General features: G+C 42.7%; 1 protein-coding gene across 9 annotated transcripts in view; it reads left to right on the forward strand.

Annotated features, from left to right (window-relative positions):
• Nucleotides 1-15,832, forward strand: part of GRIP2 (glutamate receptor interacting protein 2) — a 257,423-nt gene extending 241,591 nt beyond the window's left edge. For 5 of the 9 annotated variants that reach the window (XM_069966694.1, XM_069966692.1, XM_069966693.1 and 2 more), the window contains exons 17-24: nt 1,743-1,887; nt 3,324-3,484; nt 3,713-3,892; nt 5,494-5,647; nt 7,929-8,049; nt 8,589-8,801; nt 9,917-10,063; nt 13,874-15,832. In XM_069966694.1, coding sequence (XP_069822795.1) covers nt 1,743-1,887; nt 3,324-3,484; nt 3,713-3,892; nt 5,494-5,647; nt 7,929-8,049; nt 8,589-8,801; nt 9,917-10,063; nt 13,874-14,050 — 1,298 coding nt within the window. In that variant the 3' untranslated portion in view covers nt 14,051-15,832. Of the gene's footprint in view, nt 1-1,742; nt 1,888-3,323; nt 3,485-3,712; nt 3,893-5,493; nt 5,648-7,574; nt 7,750-7,928; nt 8,050-8,588; nt 8,802-9,916; nt 10,064-13,873 lie in introns of those variants that run through there. The other 4 variants (XM_069966697.1, XM_069966700.1, XM_069966702.1 and 1 more) reach the window with 4 other exon arrangements.
• Nucleotides 15,833-21,338: the final 5,506 nt, after the last annotated feature.

Below are 21,338 nucleotides of genomic sequence, written 5' to 3' on the forward strand. Positions count from 1 at the left end.
GTGGCTGGCTATATTGATCCCCAATGGTTGGTAACCTTCTGGGTTGTGATGGGTCCCCTGGGCGCTTATCACGGTGGTCCGGAGTGGAGATATGACCCACCTGGACTGTCGTTACCACCACCCACAGAAAGGGGAAATGACCCAAGGATGGTGTAGCTTGTGTGTAGGTACTGGAGTCCCAGTAGAATAAATAGCATTTTTCTTTACTGGCAAGTCTCTGGTTTTACAGGTGAATAATACTTGGCTGATACAGACTTCCTCTCACTGGATCTGAACTGAGACATACTGAGGTACAGAGTAAGATAGCAGTGCTGACTTGGTTACATGCTGAGAAGAGTAGAGTGAGAGTCCCAACCAAATAAAGCACTGTGCTCTGCCGGATATTGACTATTTGAGAGAAGAAGAATTGTGCCCGTGTTTTGACCTTTGTCGCTTTGCCACCTTTTGCCCTGTAGTGTCAAGTTACCTCTTCTGCCAGGGTGACCCAAGCCCCAGTACTAGTTACCTAAGTCGAGCAAAATGTCTGAAATTATTCCGGTGTTACCTGCGCTGCAAGGTAGAGATAGAGTACGTAGACCTTTGTGGTAGCTTTGCTCTATCTGGATCAGTTCCTCTGCTTAAGGATACTGTCCTGCAATTTTAGAGACGTTCACGGCGTGGGTTGGGGTGTCTTTCGACTTGTCCTTTCTTTAGTGTTTAGCATTGCATTGTTAGTGGAAGTGTATGTAACAACCTCTGTGAGTGGTGGAGAAGAGTGCATAGAAGAGAAAAAGACAGGGATAGGAAGAGAAAGAACAGCATCTCTCATTGATGTACAGGATCTCAACATACAATACAGTAACCCTTAGGTGACTACAGCTGTACAACATATATACATAGATAGACATAGTGACATCTAGTGGCAAAACTTATACAATACTTTATCACCACTTTACTTTTGAAGTACCAGGCTTTTTCTAGGGCTGTTCAAAACAGAAACACCGGTGGTGGGACACCACATATGTAGTTTACAGTAGAAAGGATTCATATATATTATAATACTACTGAAATTATTACATACGACATGGAGAGAGAAAAGAGCTGCTTCACATCACACCTATGGCTGACACTAATGCCTCTCGGCTACATTTAAAAACCAACGCCAGGATGTTGGTATATAATTTGATCAAACCATATTGCCTCATGTACCACGTGCAAATCCCCTGGCCCACATGAGTCCTTACACTAACTCAACACTGTGTTGGTCAGCGACCGCCAACCCCACATGGTATTGGGGGGGTCCCTTGGGGTTTGGTCCTGTAGCATTGGGTTTTCAGGGCCATTCCATGGTTCCCCCTTCCCTTCTTACGCATGCTTTGCGCCCACTGACCGGCACAGTGTTGTTTGGTTAGGGACTCATGTGTATCAGAGACCTGCACGTGGTACATGAGGCAATATGGTTTCATCAAATTGTATACTAACTTTTGATGTTGGTTTTTAATGTAGCTGAACAAGCTTTCGTGTCAACCACGGGTGTGATGTGCAGTCATTTCTGTCCTTTAGGCTTGTGCATATGAAATGATTACATACTCAGACGCATCTTGGTGGATTACAAAACTATCACTTTGATTAGATCTGAATAGATCTCCTGCTTGCTTGGATCTCCCTTTGAACTATACTGTGACGTATATTCTCTTACCCTAATCTACCTAAAACATTGCCTTATGAGATGAAATATGTTCATACACTAACTTGTATTGCAGACGAGCAGGAAACAACAGGGGCTATCATATACACTGTGGAGCTGAAGAGATATGGTGGGCCATTGGGTATAACGATATCAGGAACTGAAGAACCCTTCGATCCTATTGTTATTTCTGGCCTCACAAAAAGAGGGCTGGCTGAAAGGTGGGTTATGGTGGCAATAACAATATTTGGGAAAAAGAGGAAAAGGGAATTGTAAAATAGCCTGCAGTTCCCTTCCTGACCACCACCATGGCGAAGAAGGCAATCCTTTAGGACATGTTGTGAAATCAGGTGTGAACCTTTTAGATTTCTGTTACAAATTGGTAGAATGTTTTCATTGGATTTGGTCATCAGTTGCTCTATTCAATAAGACTGAAGGTTCCGATACACTTTCGACTATTGTCAGCCTTACCCCCCAATTGCTGGATGTATCAGCTGCCCACAGTCAAGGCTTACTAGCAGCACAAAATCCTTCCCTAGGGTTAGGGGATACATATTACTAACACTAAAGCTCTAACAATCTAACCCCAACCCCTGTTCTTAGCACTAACCCCAAGGGTTAGTATTGGTGCTTATGCAGAACTAATTTTGTGTTGGTAATAAGGTGTCACCCTAATCCCAAGGGTTAGGGTTGGCGCTGAGGCAGGCACTGATTTTTTTTTTAATGCTACTAACCAGTAGCGGATTATAATAGGTCAGTTTTGGGCGGTAGCCTGGGGCCCTGAGCACCTCGGGGGCCAATGGCCACCCAAAAAGGCTTATATTTTTAGTGGTGTATTGTCTCTGGCAATAGTTCTGCCATGATTTGCAAACAATCACTGTTTTTTAACCTCGATTTTGCACAAATCAGAGCATCATGACATTATCCTGTAGTATGAACACCATGCGAGTGCTGCCATAGTTAAAGTAGGGTTTAGTGGGGGGCAGGCTTGAAGCCCGGGGCCTATGGTAACGTTAATCCACCCCTGCTACTAACCCCAGACTTTGAGCAGCCGATTACATTGTCAGTCTGCTCAGGAGACAGGTCTAATACATAAGGTTTGTGTGTGTGTGTTTGTATGTGTGGCTGTATCTATTTATTGGTGACATCAGTTGTAAATATACAGTAGATGTCTACTGGGTTGAGTATGGAGTGGCTCATTGTTTGAGAATCCTCCGAAAATGCGTCTTGCTATTGTTGACTGCATTGAAGTTACCTCCAAACCCAGTCACCTAGCCCTGTAAATGTTGCAGTCAATAGTGACCATGGCATATAGGTGGTTAGAAGCCCCCACAACTCAATCACAGGATGCTCTTTGGTTTTCATGGCATTCGGGGGTCTTCTGAAGGCCTTTGTGGCTGCCTTGATAGGACTGATTTTCTATTAGAGCCATAAACAGGCTGTATTAAAAAAATCGATAAGAACACAGTAGACTGCAATACTGTGGGACCCCCAGCCTTTTTATAGTTATACCCCTGTGCATTAAAAACCTGTTTGCTCCCGGATTTGCTGCCACTGTTTATAGGAAGCAGGAATCTTTCTGTAAAGAGTGTCTGTAGCTGCTGTTACCTCTGCAACATCAACACTTTCTGCAATGGTTTTTCATTTCTTTTTGCAGAACTGGAGCAATTCATATTGGAGATAGGATCTTGGCTATTAACAATGTGAGTCTAAAGGGAAAACCACTAAGTGAAGCAATCCACTTGCTGCAGATGGCCGGAGAGACTGTGACCCTGAAGATAAAGAAGCAGGCAGAGAGTGAGTGGGCTTCTCTCAACGGTGAGACTACTAGGGTAACAGCTGTGGGTTCAAGACTTCTAAGGAAGCAACAGAAGACAAGGAGGGGTGGCAGGTGCAGACTGTGGATAAGGAAAATAGAGAGTTAAAGCCACAGACAGAAATCAAAACATAAAAGACTAATGATTATATAAAGTTTTTCTCTATGTGAATCTCATAGATTTGATGTCTTCCTGGTTGTAGTCACAATTACTTGGTCTTGATTTTCAGGGACCCATTCTCAGAAGCTCTCTGATGGTGTAAATGAAGGAAGTGACCCTGAAGACGACCTCACTGACTCTCAAAAGACCAGCAAGTTATCTGAGATCTACTCTACTACAATCCCCAGTGTGGACAGTGCTCTGGAATCTTGGGATGGGTCTGGTATTGATACAGGATATGGAAGCCATGGTAAGAAGAGCTTTATTAGGGTTTCCTGGTACTTTTGACTTGGTGGCCTTAGAACTGACACTCAGCATCCCCACCAACCAGCTGTTCAGCAAAGCCACTGTGGTCAGTGACCTGAACAGCTGGAACCAGAAGCCTCAGCTCCATTCCTTGTGTAGCTGTGTTGTGCTTCTACAGCTTAAGACTTGAATTAGACTAGACGTTTTCTAGAAAGAATTAAAAAAAAACACAAAAATGCCAGACTTGGCACATGGCTTTTGGATTATAAAACAGATGTGGCCAGATGTTAGCTGAGAGTCAATGGGGAAAAATGAAACCCAATACCCACTTGACATTTATGCTATGGCATTTTTTAGTGCCATTTTTCAGCGTGTTTTCCGTTTTTAAGGCCATGTTCACACTTCATATTTTATCATTAAACAACAGTTGTTGTTACAGTTGCAATAATGCCCTTGTTTAATAACAGATGGCAATTACATTGCAGCCTATGGAACCACAGCCGTAGTGTATACACACTGTATACACTACAGCGGAGATTCTCTGGTTCTGCACAAAATAATTGACAGGTCATTGAACAGCGGCTGCACAAGACAGCCTGTGCATACAATGTAAAGTATAGCTCTCTGCGGTACTTTACATTGTGCTCCATGGCTAAATGGAGTGCAGGCATACCTGAATGTGCCAGCATTCCAATTAAAATGAAGTAATGTTCACTTGTGAACATCTGAGACATTGGCCGGCATTTGACACAGCAGACAGCGACTGTGGCAAATAACCGCCGCTGTTCTCAATATGTGTTGAAAACGTCATGTCTATATTCATATTGGCATTTTACACTAAAAAGAGAAGATAATAAAAACCGCAAAACAGCAGGAAAATTTCTAACCCCAAAAAATGTTGATCCAAACTTTTGTCTGTGGGAAGCCTAAATCCAGTTCACCTCAGTGGGAGCTGGACTGCAGTGACCGCCACACAATTAATAATGCAGAGCTCTAGCTGCTGCAACTTACATGAAGGAACAGCTGATCTGCTGGTGGTATCGGGTGTTGGCCCTCATCGATCACGTACTGATGGTCTATCCTGAAGATAGAAAAACCTTTTATATTTTTACATTCTCAGTCCATCTGCCTTATTAGAATATCAAGAGGGGATGGTCCTGTACTGTTGTCCAAAGATTTTCTAAACTTCCACTGCCCATGTCATCACTAGAACTGCCCACAGACTTTACATTCATTCAGCTGGCAGCTGTTCCTTTGCCTCCCCCATATATAGGATTGCTTAGCTCAGTTGGGAGAGGGAAACCTCTGTCAATGCTCTCCCCTATGGGAATAAAGGATTAGGCATGCTGAAATCCAACATGTCCAATCTTTCGTTCCTCCAATGAACCCATTTACATAACAAATCAGTGGGTTCAACCATCCATCATCTAAAGTGCATGGCCAACTTTATCCCTGGGTCCACATCACCTCTTTCTAATAGGCATAAAAGTAGAGCATGATGACAAGAGGGTAACTCAGCAATGCATGGCTCCTTTTGCACCTTCCATGTACTATTTTCCAATACCAGGGGCCTTGACTGAAAAGTGGTCTGCTTGTTTACTCCAGGTAACTATATGCATCAAGCTGTGGGAATCTCGCTTCATCCTCACGAGTGGAGAACAAGCCGGCAGAAAATGAATACTCCACCAGTAGAACACAGGAAGAGTTATCCCTTCCTTGATGGCAGTTTTAATGAGGAGGAGTGGGACAAGCCAGCTCGGTAGGTGGCTGGATGAGTAGGGAGACATTAAACCTAAGACTCCAGCTGTTCCATCATTGTGTACAATGATCAGGCTATGTTCACACTGTGCATTTTGTAGGATATTGCTTGTATTACGCGTCAAAATACACTAATTTTATGTATTTAATGTGTTTATTGAATTACACTGAATTCAATAGGAAAACGTTGCACAAATCACACATTTTTTACACATATTTTACACGTAATATGTCACTTTACATGCATAGAAAGTGTCCTATTACCTTTTCCCTTGTGTTAACTCTAGAACAATTAAAATACACTTTAAATAAGCGTGAAAAATTTCTTGGAAATTTATTACAAGTGCAAAGCACATTTCAGGTGTTTTTTTGCCTTTAAATATGTGTGCATTTCTTTCCTATTTCACACCATGTGAACATAGCCTTACAGATGCTGGTGACAAGCACTAATAGTATCCATATTATTCTGCTTTGTAATACAGGGGTACATTGCACCTTCTTGCTGTTTTGCCAATGTGTCACAGTATTGCTATAGCTCTTTTATTAAAGGAGAAGTCCAGCGAAAAATTTTAATTAAAGTATTGTATTGCCCCCCAAAAGTTATAAAAAAAATCATCAATATACACTTATATTCTAATATACTAGCTGTGCGGGCTGTGGCTGCTGGAGAGAATGATGGCAGAGGGATGCTCAGTGTCCCTCCAGTGCCCTGTGTCCCTCAGTGTCCCCCTGCCATCATCCTCTCCAGCAGCCACAGCCCGCACAGCTCTGGGAGTTGGGTCGTGACATCACCATTTTATCCAGGAAGTGAAGCCTTGATGCAGTAGTAAGTGCAGGGAAAAAAGCACTTTATGTGCATTTCCTGTAATAAGTGTATATTGGGGATTTGTATAACTTTTGGGGGCCAATACAATACTTTAATAAAAAAATTTGCTGGACTTTAAGTACTTGGAAAGGACCTAAAGCATTGTTTACCCTGAACTTGTTGGTTCAAGCACAGAAGAGCTGCAGAGCTGGAAAGTATGAGAAATCACAATTATACGTCTGTGTTTTACAGTAGAACTGTAGAACTGTAGAACGCTCCTGTTTTAAAGAGTTACTGTCATGTATAAAAGCTTTTGTTATGTCACGCAGGCATCCCAAATGTTTGATCAGTTGATGTATTGGTGCTGAGACCCCCACAATCTGTGGCTATGGCCGGGAGAAGTGCACAGCACAGCAGTATGCTTATCTCCCCAGCTTGGTGCTCACTCTATGTAAACTATCTTCTGCAGGGAGACAAACTGCCAGGTGCCAAGCTGGGGAATGAACTGCGCTTAGCGGGGGTCTCAGCACTGACATGATGTCAAAAGTTTTTATACATGACAGTAATGCTTTAAAAATTTAATCTTTGTAAGAAAAAAGTTCTGTCAACTTCTAGTGTTTCAGGATCTCTTTTGCCGTCAGTGAACTGTGACTATTCCTGTTTACTGCAAGCAGAGGTTTTCCTACAGGTGTATCCAGTCTAGACAATCCTCTTGTAAGTTAAGTTTATCAGTGGTACAAATTTCTTGCTTGGCCTATGGTTCTCTGCAGTGTTTTAGTGCGAGTAACATGTATCTCCAAACTCTGGACTCTGAACGCTGAAAGCAAACAGAGATTTTAAAAATGATGCAGAATTGAAACACAGTCTATTAGTTGCAGAACTTTTACTGTTCAGCGATTACACTTTAATAATGTGAAGCTGGGTATGGACACTGTATCTCAATTTAGGGTCCTACTAACCTCCCCGTCCCCATTCACCCTCATGGCCACCTGTTACACATGGTTTGTATTTGGTTTGATGCTGTGATTACCCCACAGATACCTGGAGGTTCTTCTCCTGTCATCATTTTCTCACCTCGTCTCTGTTCTCCTCTCTGTGTTTTTCTCTCTCTCTCTTTTCCCAGGTGTTCTATGTCTCAGCTCTGAACCCATCATCCTTCCTCCTGTGTACTAACAACCACGGGGCCTCCTGTTTTACGATTTTTGTTTTTCACCCCTTCCCCCATATTGTCAGTTCCATTGTCTCCACTTGTCTGTGTCCACCTGCATGCCCTCCTCACCACCAGCTTCCTGCTTCATCTCCCCTTGCTGCTCCTTCTATTGGAGAATGATCTGGTGAGTGCATTGCATTGTCGGGATGAGTGGGACCTCGCAATGTGCACTCATGATTTGTACACTTGTATCAGAAGACCTGAGAGCATGAGCCCCAATGGTGCTCAGAAGATGTTCCTGAAGACTCATCATGTTTGGTTCAACAGATACCCCAGCCAGCCCAATGGCCTGGAGACTGAGCATGATGATAGTTTCTGGCGAGTATTCGGGGAAGCTTTGGAAGACCTAGAAACTTGTGGACAGTCGGAACTCCTCAGGGAGATAGAGGTAGTTATTTCTCTTGATTCAATATATGTAACATAATTTAAAGTGTTACTGTCGTTATAACTTTAGTTATAACTCATAGTTATCATGCTGTAAAACAAAGCTGAACTTACCAGAAGTCCAGGTCCAGTCTCCTGAAGGCAGATTTTCTGACTTGTGCTGGATAAAAAAAAGAGACTAAACACATGAATTCTGGCCAGTGCCGAGTGTCACGGCTCAATGTGTCCATCACGTGACTGCCTTCTCTCTGTGAGCGTAGATGACCTGGGAAACATGGGACTTCCTGTATCCTTAAAAAAAAAAAAAAAAACATAGGAAGTGTGGTGTTTTCCATGATAACTAAAAAAAAAATAATAATAATGGTGTGTGAAGTGGTAATTGGGAGAATTTTGAGTGCAGCTCTGGAAGTAACTAAAATCATATAATACTAGAAGTAAAATTTGAAAATATTGGTTTAATATGTTTTAATGCTCTAGTGCTAAAAGCTTAATACAGATTCCTTTGCATTTGGGGGTTACCCTGCAATTTGCTATCTGATTTAGGCTTCCATCATGACTGGCAGCGTACAAAGTATTGGGCTTGATGGCAGCAAACTGCTCCTAGAAAACTCCAATCAAAGTAGCCGCTATCTGCTTCGGAAAGGAGGTTCCCACCACTCCAAAAACAGCCCCAAAAAAGAGAACAAGCTCAACCAGGATGCCAAAATCCTCAAAGATGAGGGCCAAGATGTCTCAGCTGCTGCAGAACTGCTGAAGGTGACCTAACTGCTCTGCTCAACAGATGATAATTAGTCTAGCAATAGAGAATGCAGGATACCCAGGTTACCTAGCATTGTGCCTAGTATCTCTTGTCAAGTCCTGCAACGGTGGTTTAGAAAGGAGGGATCTGCCCTGCTGTATGCAGAGTCTGTGTAGTAAAGGACTGGTGTAGCTGGCCCTTTGTCTCTCTGCCCTCACTTTGTGCTTCTACAAGGTTAAATATGTGTTTATTTTATCCTTGCAAATCCACAATTTTGTGTGACAGTAGAGAAATTCTTCAGTGACTAATTGCTTTCCTCCATATTATGGCCTCTTGTGAGCACAAGGATATCTTAACCCTTTTATGACCTTGGATCATTGATGCCTCAATGCTCAGGTCGTGTTTGGACATCAGCTTAAGGGATCTTAATGATCCCATAAGCTGATGTCCATATCTCTGCCCCCTCTCCGCTGTCCCCTGCCGCTGTTACTATCTTGTAACAGCGGCAGGGGAGAGAGGGGAGTGGACAGAACTCATGGGTGCGCGCCCAGCCTTTCCTTCCACCCCCCAATGGCTTCCGTAGCCAGGAAGCCTGAGGCTTCTGGTTTCCATGGCTACCACCGGGGCTTTGCGATCACTTTCCAGAGCCCCGATGGACACCTGAGACAGAATTCTTCCTCTGTAGAGGGAGAATTCTCTATCTGGAGCCCTATAGATGCTGCGGTCGTGCTGACTGCAGTATCTATAGGGTTAACTCTTAGCACCGGAGCGGTGGGTCCCCGGCTATCACTGATAGCCGGGACCCACCACAGATGACTCAGGCACAGCTCCTGCACCTGTGTCATCCTGGATTGTTAATTAACGTCGCTGCAGCATCGGGCATAGGCTGCAGTGACGTTAATTAACAGTGCGGCGGCGGGAGGGGGTTAAGCAGCTCCTCAGTGTGAGGATCCTGCACACAGCAGTCCGTATCTCAGTATTTCTGACCAAGGCAAAAGAATGAGGAAGTATAAAAACTTTTTCTATGGAGAGGGTCAGAAAAACACATTACGGGGCTCTATGGTGTTACCTTATGTTATGAGCAACATAACAACTTGTGAACATTCACTGATGTGCCCTTCTGTTTTTACAGGTTACTGTAATGAAGGACCTGGAAACAGATGATTTCGGGTTCAGTGTCTCAGATGGGCTTCTAGAGAAAGGTGTTTATGTCAATATGATTCGTCCTGGGGGTCCAGCAGACAGAAGCGGTCTTCAGCCTTACGACAGGATTCTGCAGGTCAGTGTAGATCATGCATCAGACAACAGCTAATTTCATAGGTGACAGTTATGATATAAGGGACCTCAGCTGTCTCCAATACATGTATCCAATTTGATGATTTAGCGGAAAAAAGGCAAATTACATTGCAGAAAAATTCCATTCAATCCAACGTTAAAGGAGAAGTCCAGCCAAAATTAATTTTTGATATGTTGTTACTTATGAAAAGTTATACAAATTTCTAATGTACATTAATTATGGGAAATGCTCATATACTGCTATTTCCCTTAATTTAGTAGATCAGGAAGTGTTAGAATTCTCTCAGATCCAGTGACGTCACGACGAAAGGTGTAATTCCTATGGAGTGTCCAGCAGGGGGCGCTCTATATATAGAAGTCTATGGGACTTTATTAATTCTATGGATTTCTATGTAATGTAATGTAGTGTAGTGTACAGTGCTTTATTAAATGAATACATCTATGGAATACTTTGGGGAGCAAGTGTCCCTGCTCTCCAAAGTATTGCATAAATGTATTCATTCACTACATTAGGCCTGGCCGCCGCTCTCATATACCGGCTCCCGATGCTTCAGTGCGGACACCAGGATGCATCGGGAGCCGGTATATGAGAGCGGCGGCCAGGCAGGGAGTCAGCAGTGGTATAGGGGAAAGGTATCCCAGAAGAAGAAGGAGGAGGAGGGGGGAGCGCTCCGGTGTACTGAGCGGCTCCCCTCTGCGCCCGGTGGCATAAGCAGTGGCATTGCAGGCAAGTGATATCCATTACCCAGCTACAGCTCCCATCACCTGTTCATACATAAGCAGATGATGGGAGCTGTAGTTCAGTGTATATGCGGCGGATCGGCGGGAGTGCGGCGGGAATGCGGCGGATCAGCGGGCTTACTGTGATATACTAATGTATTGAATGAATACATTTATGCAATACTTTGGAGAGCAGGGACACTTGCTCCCCAAAGTATTCCATAGATGTATTCATTCAATAAAGCACTGTACACTACACTACATTACATTACATAGAAATCCATAGAAACAATAAAGTCCCATAGACTTCTATATAGAGAGCGCCCCCTGCTGGACACTCCATAGGAATTACACCTTTCGTTGTGACGTCACTGGATCTGAGAGAATTCTAACACTTCCTGATCTACTAAATTAAGGGAAATAGCCCTATATGTGCATTTCCCATAATAAATGTACATTAGAAATTTGTATAACTTTTCATAAGTAACAACATATCAAAAATTAATTTTGGCTAGACTTCTCCTTTAATGGACCTGGCATGTGCAGAAATGTCATAAATGCTGAATTATCAGGTGGGCCTGGGAACCTTCAGGAGGGCCACCAAAATAATGATCCATGAAAGTCCCTTAATTCTTGACTTGTGAGATTCCAGAAGGGTAAGTCTTGCAACAGAGTCTCTGGGTTATATAATGCTGGAATAAAGGGATCTTCTCTTCTGTATGTATAAATATGTCACTGATATTTGCCACAAGCCATGTAAGAACCTGCCAGTTGCTACTTACTTTCTTTGTGGGAGACCACCCACTTCTTTTGTAAGTGTTATTGAAATACAGTCTGTAAAGGCTTAATAATTATATCCTAAAGTTCTACAACATTCTTATCTACTTGAATCAGTTCTTCATTTTAAAGGGGTTGTCCAGCGAAAATCTTTTTCTTTCAAATCAAATTGTTTCAGAAAGTTATATAGATTTATTTTCTTCTATTTAAAAATCTCTAGTCTTCCCATACTTATCATCTGCTGTATGTACTGCATGAAATGTTTTCTTTTCAGTCTGACACAGTGCTCTATGATGCCACCTCTGTCAAAGACAGGAACTGTCCAGAGCAGCTGCAAATCCCCATAGAAACCTCTCCTGCTCTGGCAGCTATTAAGTATGGAGAGACTTGAGATTTTTAAATAGAAGTAAATTACAAATCTATATAACTTTCTGACACCAGTTGATTTTAAAGAAAAAGATTTTCGCTGGATAACGCCTCCAGGTACACCAGGCTAGGGGTATTTGTACGGTATTACGGTTCAGGGAAGAAAAAGAGCGCTGCACCTCACACCTATGGCTGACACTAGTGCCTCTCGGCTGCATAAAAAACATCAGAATTTTGTGTATGAATTGATCAAGCCACACTGCCCCATGTACCGCGTGCAGGTATCTGATACACATGGGTCCCTACACTAAGTCCACACTGTGCCGGTCAGTGACCACCACCCCCGCAGGCGTGCATGGGCAGGGAAGGGGGGGCCATGGAACGGCCCATGTGACCTAAGTCAGCAGAGCATATGCCTGTGCTCACATGACAGTAACTCGATGTTCTTCCCATTCTGTCTGCAGCAGTTTTTGGTGAGTGTAATACCATATCTATACTTGTGTTGTTTGGGGGCAGCCTTCCCTGCCGGTGGTGCTGGCTGGGACTTTTTGGGGGGCGTTTTGGGTCTGGTCCTGTGACATGGGGGTTGCAGGGCCACTCCATGGCCTCCCTTCCCTGCATGTGCACACTTTGTGGGGGTGGCGATCACTGACCGACACGGTGTGGAGTTAGCGTAGGGACCCGTGTGAACCAGAAGACCTGCATGTTGGTACACGGGGCGATATGGCTTGATCAATTCATATTCCAACATCCTGAAGTTGGTTTTTTAAAATAGGCTTAGCAGCATTAGTATCAGCCATAGGTGTGATGTGCAGCCGCTCCTCTCTCTCCATGTCGGATTTTGTATTTGTATGGTATGAACGGGGAGGGGGTGGATATAGACGCCAAGGTCCACTTACCTATCCGGTTCCACGCTGGGTCCCGGATGGCGCTGCCCCATTCTCCCGTTAGATGTGACGTCTCATGGCAGTCCAGCATTCAGCAGCCAAGACGGGACCCCACTAAGACCGCTGAATGGCTAAGCGGCCTTGAGACGTCATGTCTGAAGCTGCAGCTCAGACCAGGAAGCGGCAGCGGGACGGGAGAACGGGGCGGCGCGATCTGGACCTGGCGCTGGAACCAGGGAGGTAAGTGAACAGCGGCGGCTATATCCACCCCTTCCTGGCAATACCGTAAAAAAAAAACCTAGCCCGGGGTACCCCTTTAAGTTTCTTATCTTAGTGTGAGTAAATGGGGACACTTTTTTACATCCAGGTCAACCAACATTGGTTATGGCTTGTTAGAAGAGGGAATGCAGATGTATTGTAATAAGTTGAAGACCCATTTGATTGTGGAAACTCATATTGAATATTAGTTAAGTGATCCCAATCCCCTCATTTATTCTTACTCTGCAGTAATGTGGAATATGGTCAAGCATGCACACGGCTGCTTCATTGAAACTATTGTTGGGGGGGTTGGATTAAGACAACTCTGTGCAATGGTCTTGCAGGTGAGAAGAATTGAGGAGCCTGGGACCCCATTCTTGTACAATGGATAGGTGCTTCACATATATAACAAATGGAAATCCCGGCACTCACCATATTCATCTCATAATTTTATTTGGTTCAAAAACCGTAACAGTGTGAAACAGCAGAACGCGTTTCGGCTATATGCGATTTGTCAACTGTCAAAGGCATATAGCCGAAACGCGGTCTGCTGTTTCACACTGTTACGGTTTTTGAATCAAATAAAATTCTGAGATGAATATGGTGAGTGCCGGGAATTCCATTTGATATACTACTTTGGGACTACGCTCCTTTACTCGTGCACCACCAGCTTGCACGGAGTGCCGCTCTGATCCTTCTCCTTGCTTCACATATATAAGGGATATAGGAGGGAAAAACAGTTGAATTTCCTGTTAGTACAACGTGCCATGTTTCTTCCACCACAGGTTAACCACGTGCGCACACGGGATTTTGACTGTTGCCTGGCAGTGCCTCTCTTGTCTGACGCAGGGGACAGATTAGACCTGGTCATCAGCCGGAAGCCTTTATCCAGTGGGGTTCGCGAGGAGACCATTAAACACCACACCGGTTTAGAATCCAAGACAAGCACAAAGACCCTCTGAGAAGCAAAAAAATTTGACTTTTCTGTATCCCTAACCTAGAAGAAGCAGCCAATCAGAATATGCGGCGACTCTTACATTTCATCCTGGACATTGGCTATACTCTCATTTCTACAGTTTTTAGCTCTGTTACTTTTCCCCTCTTTTTGCTTTTTTCTTTGGCAAATTCACTAGGATGTTGGAAAAACCGTTTTCGTGGTTGGAGATTCATTCCTTTCTCACGGTGCTATCAGTTTTATTATTTGACTCTATACCTCATAGTAGTAATAAGAAGAATCTTCACCTTTGGTCACTACCAAAAGATCCCAGATAGCTGGAAGTTCTTTTCCGTGTGGTTTGTGCAATGTTTGTGATGCAGTTGCTGATGTATTAGGTGAACCCCCCCACCCCACCTCTGCACATTCATAGTATTTTGAACACTGACGCACTTTATTCTCTCCTCACCCTTCATGCTTAGTATTTATTGATTTGCTATATGTCTTGCCCCACAAGCACACAAAATAGGTTAGACTTCACTTTCCTCAAAGGTGCACTCACGGACTGCCAAAATGTCCCCCCATCACTTCACATACCTTTATTCACAATGGGTGGCAACCACAGCTCCACAGTTGTCATGAAACTACAACTCCCAGCATTGAGAGCCACAGATTGCTGACCACTGCACTAATATATCCCCCTAAATGCTATTTTTGGTTTTATGTTTAGTTTTTTTACTTGCAATGCACTTCAAGGACCAGTCCTTGTCACCTTATGTGGATCTAAGACCCCAAACTACTTCCATGAGTATTCCACTTTAGCACTTTCCTTGCATCACCCTCTTTCACATATTTAGCACCTGCACTGCCAGTAGGAGAAGAAATAAACATTGTACATGGAGGCAGCCATTTTTATGGGATCTTTATAAGTGTTTGACCGCACCTGACATGCCGTAAATTTACACAAAAATAGCTTCACATCTAGTGTATACCAAAACAATACAAATATTAGTTGTATTTAAGATAGCAGCCAAAGACATATAATATTTTTAACAAAATGTTTTGATTGTGTACTGCAGTCGTTTATATTAGGATGGATGCCATGATGTCAGACGCAGTGGTCTCCAACCTGTGGCTTTCCAGCTCTGCTAAAACTACAATCCCAGGTTGCCCTTACACCTTGACCACTGACCTAAAGGATTTTTCAGCTGACAAAGTGGCTGCCACAATACTTACCTAGTTATCTTTTCTTTCTATCCAGGCAAGTGACTGTATTACAAGGTTAATGGCTGATTTTATGTAAAAGAAGATGATTTCATGTCTCTCACCCAGTGTTCAATATGGCCAGTGTCACCGCTGCTGCGGACGCACCGTTTCCCAAAGCAACGGCGCCATCTTCATCCTACCATGTATGTGTTATGTGCCATAGCAGGGACTGAAGGTATTTTTATATGCAATATTTGTGGGTACAGAGCTCCCCAGTTTTGGGTTTTTACACGATGCATTTACCTGAAGGCTTTAAGAATCGTCTCCCTGTACTCTTTCCTATGCATTTTCAATGATCTCGTCGGTGACCCACATTACCAGAGGAGTATTTTTATCCGTATGAGTAAACTTAACTTGTAAAGTATTTTTCTACAGATTTAGGTATTCTTATGTATTCAGGAAAGCACAATATGTTAAGATGACAGGAGCTGGAGAACTTTATTTTATTCCTGTTATGGGCACATTTGTAAATATTTTTTTCTGCATAAAAAAAAAAAGTAAAAAAGCAAACAAAATGGGAATATTGTGGACAAATGGGTTTTATTAATAAAATATGTAATTTTACAAGTGTTGGGAAATTTATTATCTTTGGCAAAAGGAGCAGTCTGCCCTAACACTACTCTAGATAAGGGGTCTCTATATTGTGGCTTTACAACTTCCAGCAAGACCAAACAACTGCTGATTGTTCAGGCATGCTGGGAGTTGTAGTTTTACAATGGCTGGAAAGCCACAGGTTGAAGACCTCTGTTCTAGATCATATTTCTAACAGTATCTATAAATTTACAAATAGACTTGATAAGCTTGGGTTGGATTCAAGTCCAAGGTGGATTCAGAAGTGGACTGAAAAAGAATAAAGGAAAATAAAAAGGAAAGATGTATACCACTTCTTCCTGCTGAATACACCCCTCACTATGGCTCAAAAAAGTGAAGGAAGCAGTGTCACATAACGCTGTGTGTGTGAACCCATTCTTACTAATGCCGTATTATCTCATGCACTGTTCTTCCATTGAGATAACTTACACGGTCTTGTGCCTATTCAGTTCAGATTATGTAACCTGGAAATACGGTAACTTCTTTTTCCTCAGAGTACACTGCTGTGGCTTTAGGAAGGACTTACCATGATTTGTCTGTTTTATAGTCTGGAGGAAAAAAGGGAAAGAAGGGGCATGATCTAAACCTTTAAGTATGGTAAAGAAATAAATAAGGTTCAGGAGGGAAGTGTTTTTAGTTAAAAAAAAAAAAAACTGAACTCAAGAACAAGAGGACACAGTAAGAGGTTAGTTGAAGGAAAGATCAGAAGCAACATGAGAAACAAACAGTAGTAGATGCTTGGAACAAACTTCTAGCAGATGTGGTTGGTAAATCTATACTAACAGAATTTAAACCGGCCTGGGATAAACATATATCCTAAGATAAGAAAACGGAAAATACTTAAAGGGCAGAGTAGATGGACTTATTGGTCCTTTATTCTGCCGACAATCTTCTATGTAACTACCTTTATTTCTTGTGAAATTTTACAAATCTGTAGTATCTTTACTTAGAACTCTGCATTGTTCTTTTCCAGTTATTCTTACAAGAATCTATGAATACATTGGTATATAAGAGTGGGTATAGAGGGCAGGGTTATAGTCAAGGTGATGCAGTGAAAGGAAGTTAGAGCTAGCTGAATTCCCAGTTAGAGCGCACAGCAGGAACATAGTCTCTAACAAAATGTACACTATAGGCACAGTAAAATTACTGTTTCATATGCAATAGTTACTGATTGTCAGGACAGGTCCTCTTTTTCTCAGCCAGGATGGTCGCTCGCAGTAATAAATGCAGATTTATAGTTATGATATTAATCTATTTATTATTTATGTTAATTACAAAAGCTAACATTACAGGATAAAACAGCAGCGTGACATCAGTGATAGTCTACAGCAAATGCATTCAGCAAGAAGCCAGTCCGTTTCACTGTCAGTGCTGAAAGGGTTAATGCTGGACAATAGTACATTTATTCCCATGAGTGGGGTGTGAGGTGACCTGATATTTGTATTGCAACATTATAGTCTTATACCATTTTTTTTTCTCTCCATACATTGGAATTTCCTACATTTGGTGTTCAGAGCATTCAGGGATGGGTTCACACTGTGTTTGTGTTTAACATGTTTTATACTCTTGAATATATAGGCAAAAACGGATGGTGCTGTATGGCAGAATCTGTTTCTGTTTGGAGTAAATTGTAATTTTAATGTAAAGCAAAGTTTACATCTGTTGGCACTATACAAATACTATTATTTTTTTTATTTTTTTGTTGCTGTGTGTACAATAGCACAGACTACTAAATAGGAAAATGTGGACATACAAACATTTGGTTTGTCTATGTATATGTGTTTATCCTTTTCAAGTTATTAAAAACATGGATGGTAAATGTAAACATAAAATGCAGTGTGAACCTAGGCTAACACGTTTGCTTTATTGACTAGTGAGAGTGAAGTGTACAACCAACCTGTTGCCTGTATAGTTATTAGGAATGATTGTCCAGGCTGCTTTGGGGCCCACTAGTACTTAATTCCCTATGTGTATCTCTATAGAGCAACCAAGAGAGGGTTAAAGCTCATGGCATAAGGGATAGAGGCAGTTGGTTTGATATGAGGCCTCTCTCCTTTAAGTCATAGCAGGGAATTAGGAGGCCTCAATAGCCAGTATAAGTCAGATGGTTCTCTACATTACACTATAAACTTTCTGGTTTCTTAGTCCTCTGTACAGAAAATTGAAAACCATTAGAATGACATCTTGCAAAGTATAAGAGAAGTGTTGATAACCAAAAAATGGATATGCCATGGTCAGGGATGGAGGAATCAAATACTAATCATGTTTGATAATGAACTGAAATGTAAAAGATGGACAAGACTGAAAGGTAAATGGGCAGGTCCTATCCTAGACATACATAAAAACTGGTAAAATATTTTAAGAAATATCTTATAGATTGAATTATTTGTCAGACAGTGAGTATTTTCCTGGGGGGGGGGGGGGGGGGGGGGGGGGGGGGGGCAGGAGACTAAAAACAGTTAAAAAACTGACTGTTCATTGCAAACAATCACTTGTGCGATAGATAAGTGGAGTTATGGCACTTTTAGGCGGTGCTAAAATGAGTTGTGGGCGTGGACTATAGAACTTAGAATTTCCTTTTCTAAATAATGAAAGGTAGGTGATAAACCCTCCAGGATGCCATGACTCTTCTGTTTGGGTACAGACTGTCCCATACTCCACTTCATTGGTTACGACCATTATGTATATTCAAAGTAAATTTTCAATCAGGATAATAAATGGCACGAGTATGAAAAAAAAAAAAAAAAGTACCGAATTAAAATGTGCCTATACCTATCATACCCCCTAAAGCTGCCTGACCTTATGCAGACAGAATATTCTAATGTGTATCAGGTAATTTATATAATATATATATATATATATATATATATATATATATATATACACACACACACACACACAATTGACTGCTTCTATAGACTTGGGCATGTTCACATCACGTTTGGAGCTTTTCACCAGTTACATGTATAGGCATAAAGAGGGTATATAGCCAATTAACATACCTCCCCTACTACAGACAAGTGTTTTCTGCTCCAGTATATACCAGTAGGAGCCTCTCTGCCTGCACTGACTCTGTGGCCCCTAGGTGTAGGCGCGCTTTTCTTACTGTCTGTGCTCTTACATCATGTGGCTTTAGGCTACTGGCGCCTCCTCTTCCTCCACAGCTTATTATCCATTTGTAATTTTCAGTGTACAAGTACAATGCCTGCTACATCACCACCTCTGCATATCCCTAACAGTGAGATTGCAGCCAGGATCAGCACTGGAGTGTCAAAAACATGGCCAATATTGCATATTGCACTCTTGTCTCTAGATTGGCTGGGGTTTAAAACTCAGTTCCAATGAAGTAAATGGAGCTTATTTACAAAACACACCTGCACTGGAGACAAGAGTGGGGCAAAAGTGGCCATGTTTTTGTAGCGCTGGATTAACCCTTTCAGCCTGCCCACCCTCATTGTCAGGTCAGGTACAGAGTGTGGGTGTATTTCAGAGTCACTAACTGGCTTGGGATCAATCTGTAAAGAGAAAACATACCGTAAAAACACCCTCTGTCAGTACATTTATGGGGCATTATTACTGGGGCTTCCTGTGACAGGCAGTGACATCACTGGGGCATCCTGACAATTATCTTTATGTGACCAGGCCCTTACCTTATTTTATACACAGACAGCCATGATCACAGCTGTGTCTATAGGACCATGTTGTGGGTCAGATGGTAATCCTCTTTATGAGTATTATACAATCTCACCACAAGATGGCAGCATATACCTTTCCATCACCACACTTAGGAGAGACAAGCAACTCTCATAAACCCAGCGTTTTCGCTGTATGGGTTTGTTTTGTCTTTATCAACAACATCAATGTAGGAAACAACACTATATAATATAATATTAAAAAAAAAAAAATACTGCCTTGTGTGCTGGTGAAATTCAACCCCTCTCATTCCACAGTACACAGTCCCTGCAGTTGATGGACTAAATGTAAGTTCACACAGGTCAGATTTGCTGCAAAAAAAAAATTATTATAATAATAATATATATAAAAAACATAACAAATAATACAAAGGGGGACATTTATTAAGACTGGCGTATGAGTCTTAAATAAGCCTGCACGTAAATAAAGGTGCACAAGTCTTTAATAAAGCCCACCCCCTTTCCTCAGCCACAGGCGTACGTCTTTTGGTGAAGCTGTTCAGAGCAGGTGTAGATTTGTATCATGATTCATGCCTGTGAGTAGAGATGATCGAACATTGGATCATCGTAGGTTCAATCGAACTTGAACATTCTTGAACCTGCCATATTTGATTGCTGATGCCTTCCCGGTCCGTGGGGAAGGAGGAGCGTGCCCGGGGACCGCCTGGAATTCCGGGATTCAGCCTAGGTAATGGGCTAAATCCCAGAATTCCAGGCGGTCCCCGGGCACTCTCCTCCTTCCCTACAGACTGCGAAGGCATCAGCAATCAAATGCTGCAGGTTCGAGAATGTTCGAGTTTGATCGAACCTACGATTTTCCGATGTTCCATCATCTCTACCTGTGAGCAGGCCCAAATCATGATAAAACTGACACGGGAGGAGGTCACGCCTCCTTCTGCATTGTCACAAACACCCACCCCGCCCATCAGGCAAGCAGGGGAAACGGCAGACATACGCCACAGAAAAAAGGGCCAATCTTCTCCTTTCCCATGGTGTACACCTGGGCCGCATCTTGAAAATCTCCCCCAAATTGTACATATTTTATTGCGAATTTTGACTTTGGCATAATTTGCTACAAACCTATTCATTCCTATGGAGGTGCTGGAGAGTACTGAGTAAGAGTGCTCTCTCTGGCACTTCCATAGAATTGAATAGAGCCATGGGTCTCGTGTCATACCAGGGGCTCTATTAACAGAAGCCGATAAAGAGATCACTGGGGTTCGGAGGGTGTTCGCTGTCTGTGCTATCACACTCGCAGATATCGACTGGGGAGGAGCGGGGGAGCTGCCCGGACAATCCTCAGATCATAGAAGATAGCGTTAGTCTGCTGCCCCATCTGCTGCCGGAATGACCGATAATCATTTGGTGTAATGGGCCTTAAGGGTACGGTACAATAAAACAAACTGAACAACTGTTTACTGTGGCTGCCTTTTGTATATTTATAATGCCGCAACTTTCTAAGGGTGGGTTCAGACTGAGGAATTCTCGTGGAAAATGTCAGCGGAATTCCGTCAGCTGTCCGCCAGCACATCTGGGCGCCTTTCCGCCGGCCCCACAGACACCATTTTATGGGTCGGCGTATTCCGCTATACGCTGAAAGAAGTGTCATGTCACTTCTTTCAGCGGATCGCAGAATACGCCGGCCCATAGAATGGTGTCTATGGAGCCGGCGGAAAATCGCGTGCCCGTGCGGGCGGACAGCTGACAGAATTCCGCGCACATTTTCCGCGAGTCTGAATCCACCCTAATACAGCTCGACTCTCTGAG

This window comes from Dendropsophus ebraccatus, chromosome 4 (assembly GCF_027789765.1).
Source record: "Dendropsophus ebraccatus isolate aDenEbr1 chromosome 4, aDenEbr1.pat, whole genome shotgun sequence".
NCBI lineage: Eukaryota > Metazoa > Chordata > Amphibia > Anura > Hylidae > Dendropsophus > Dendropsophus ebraccatus.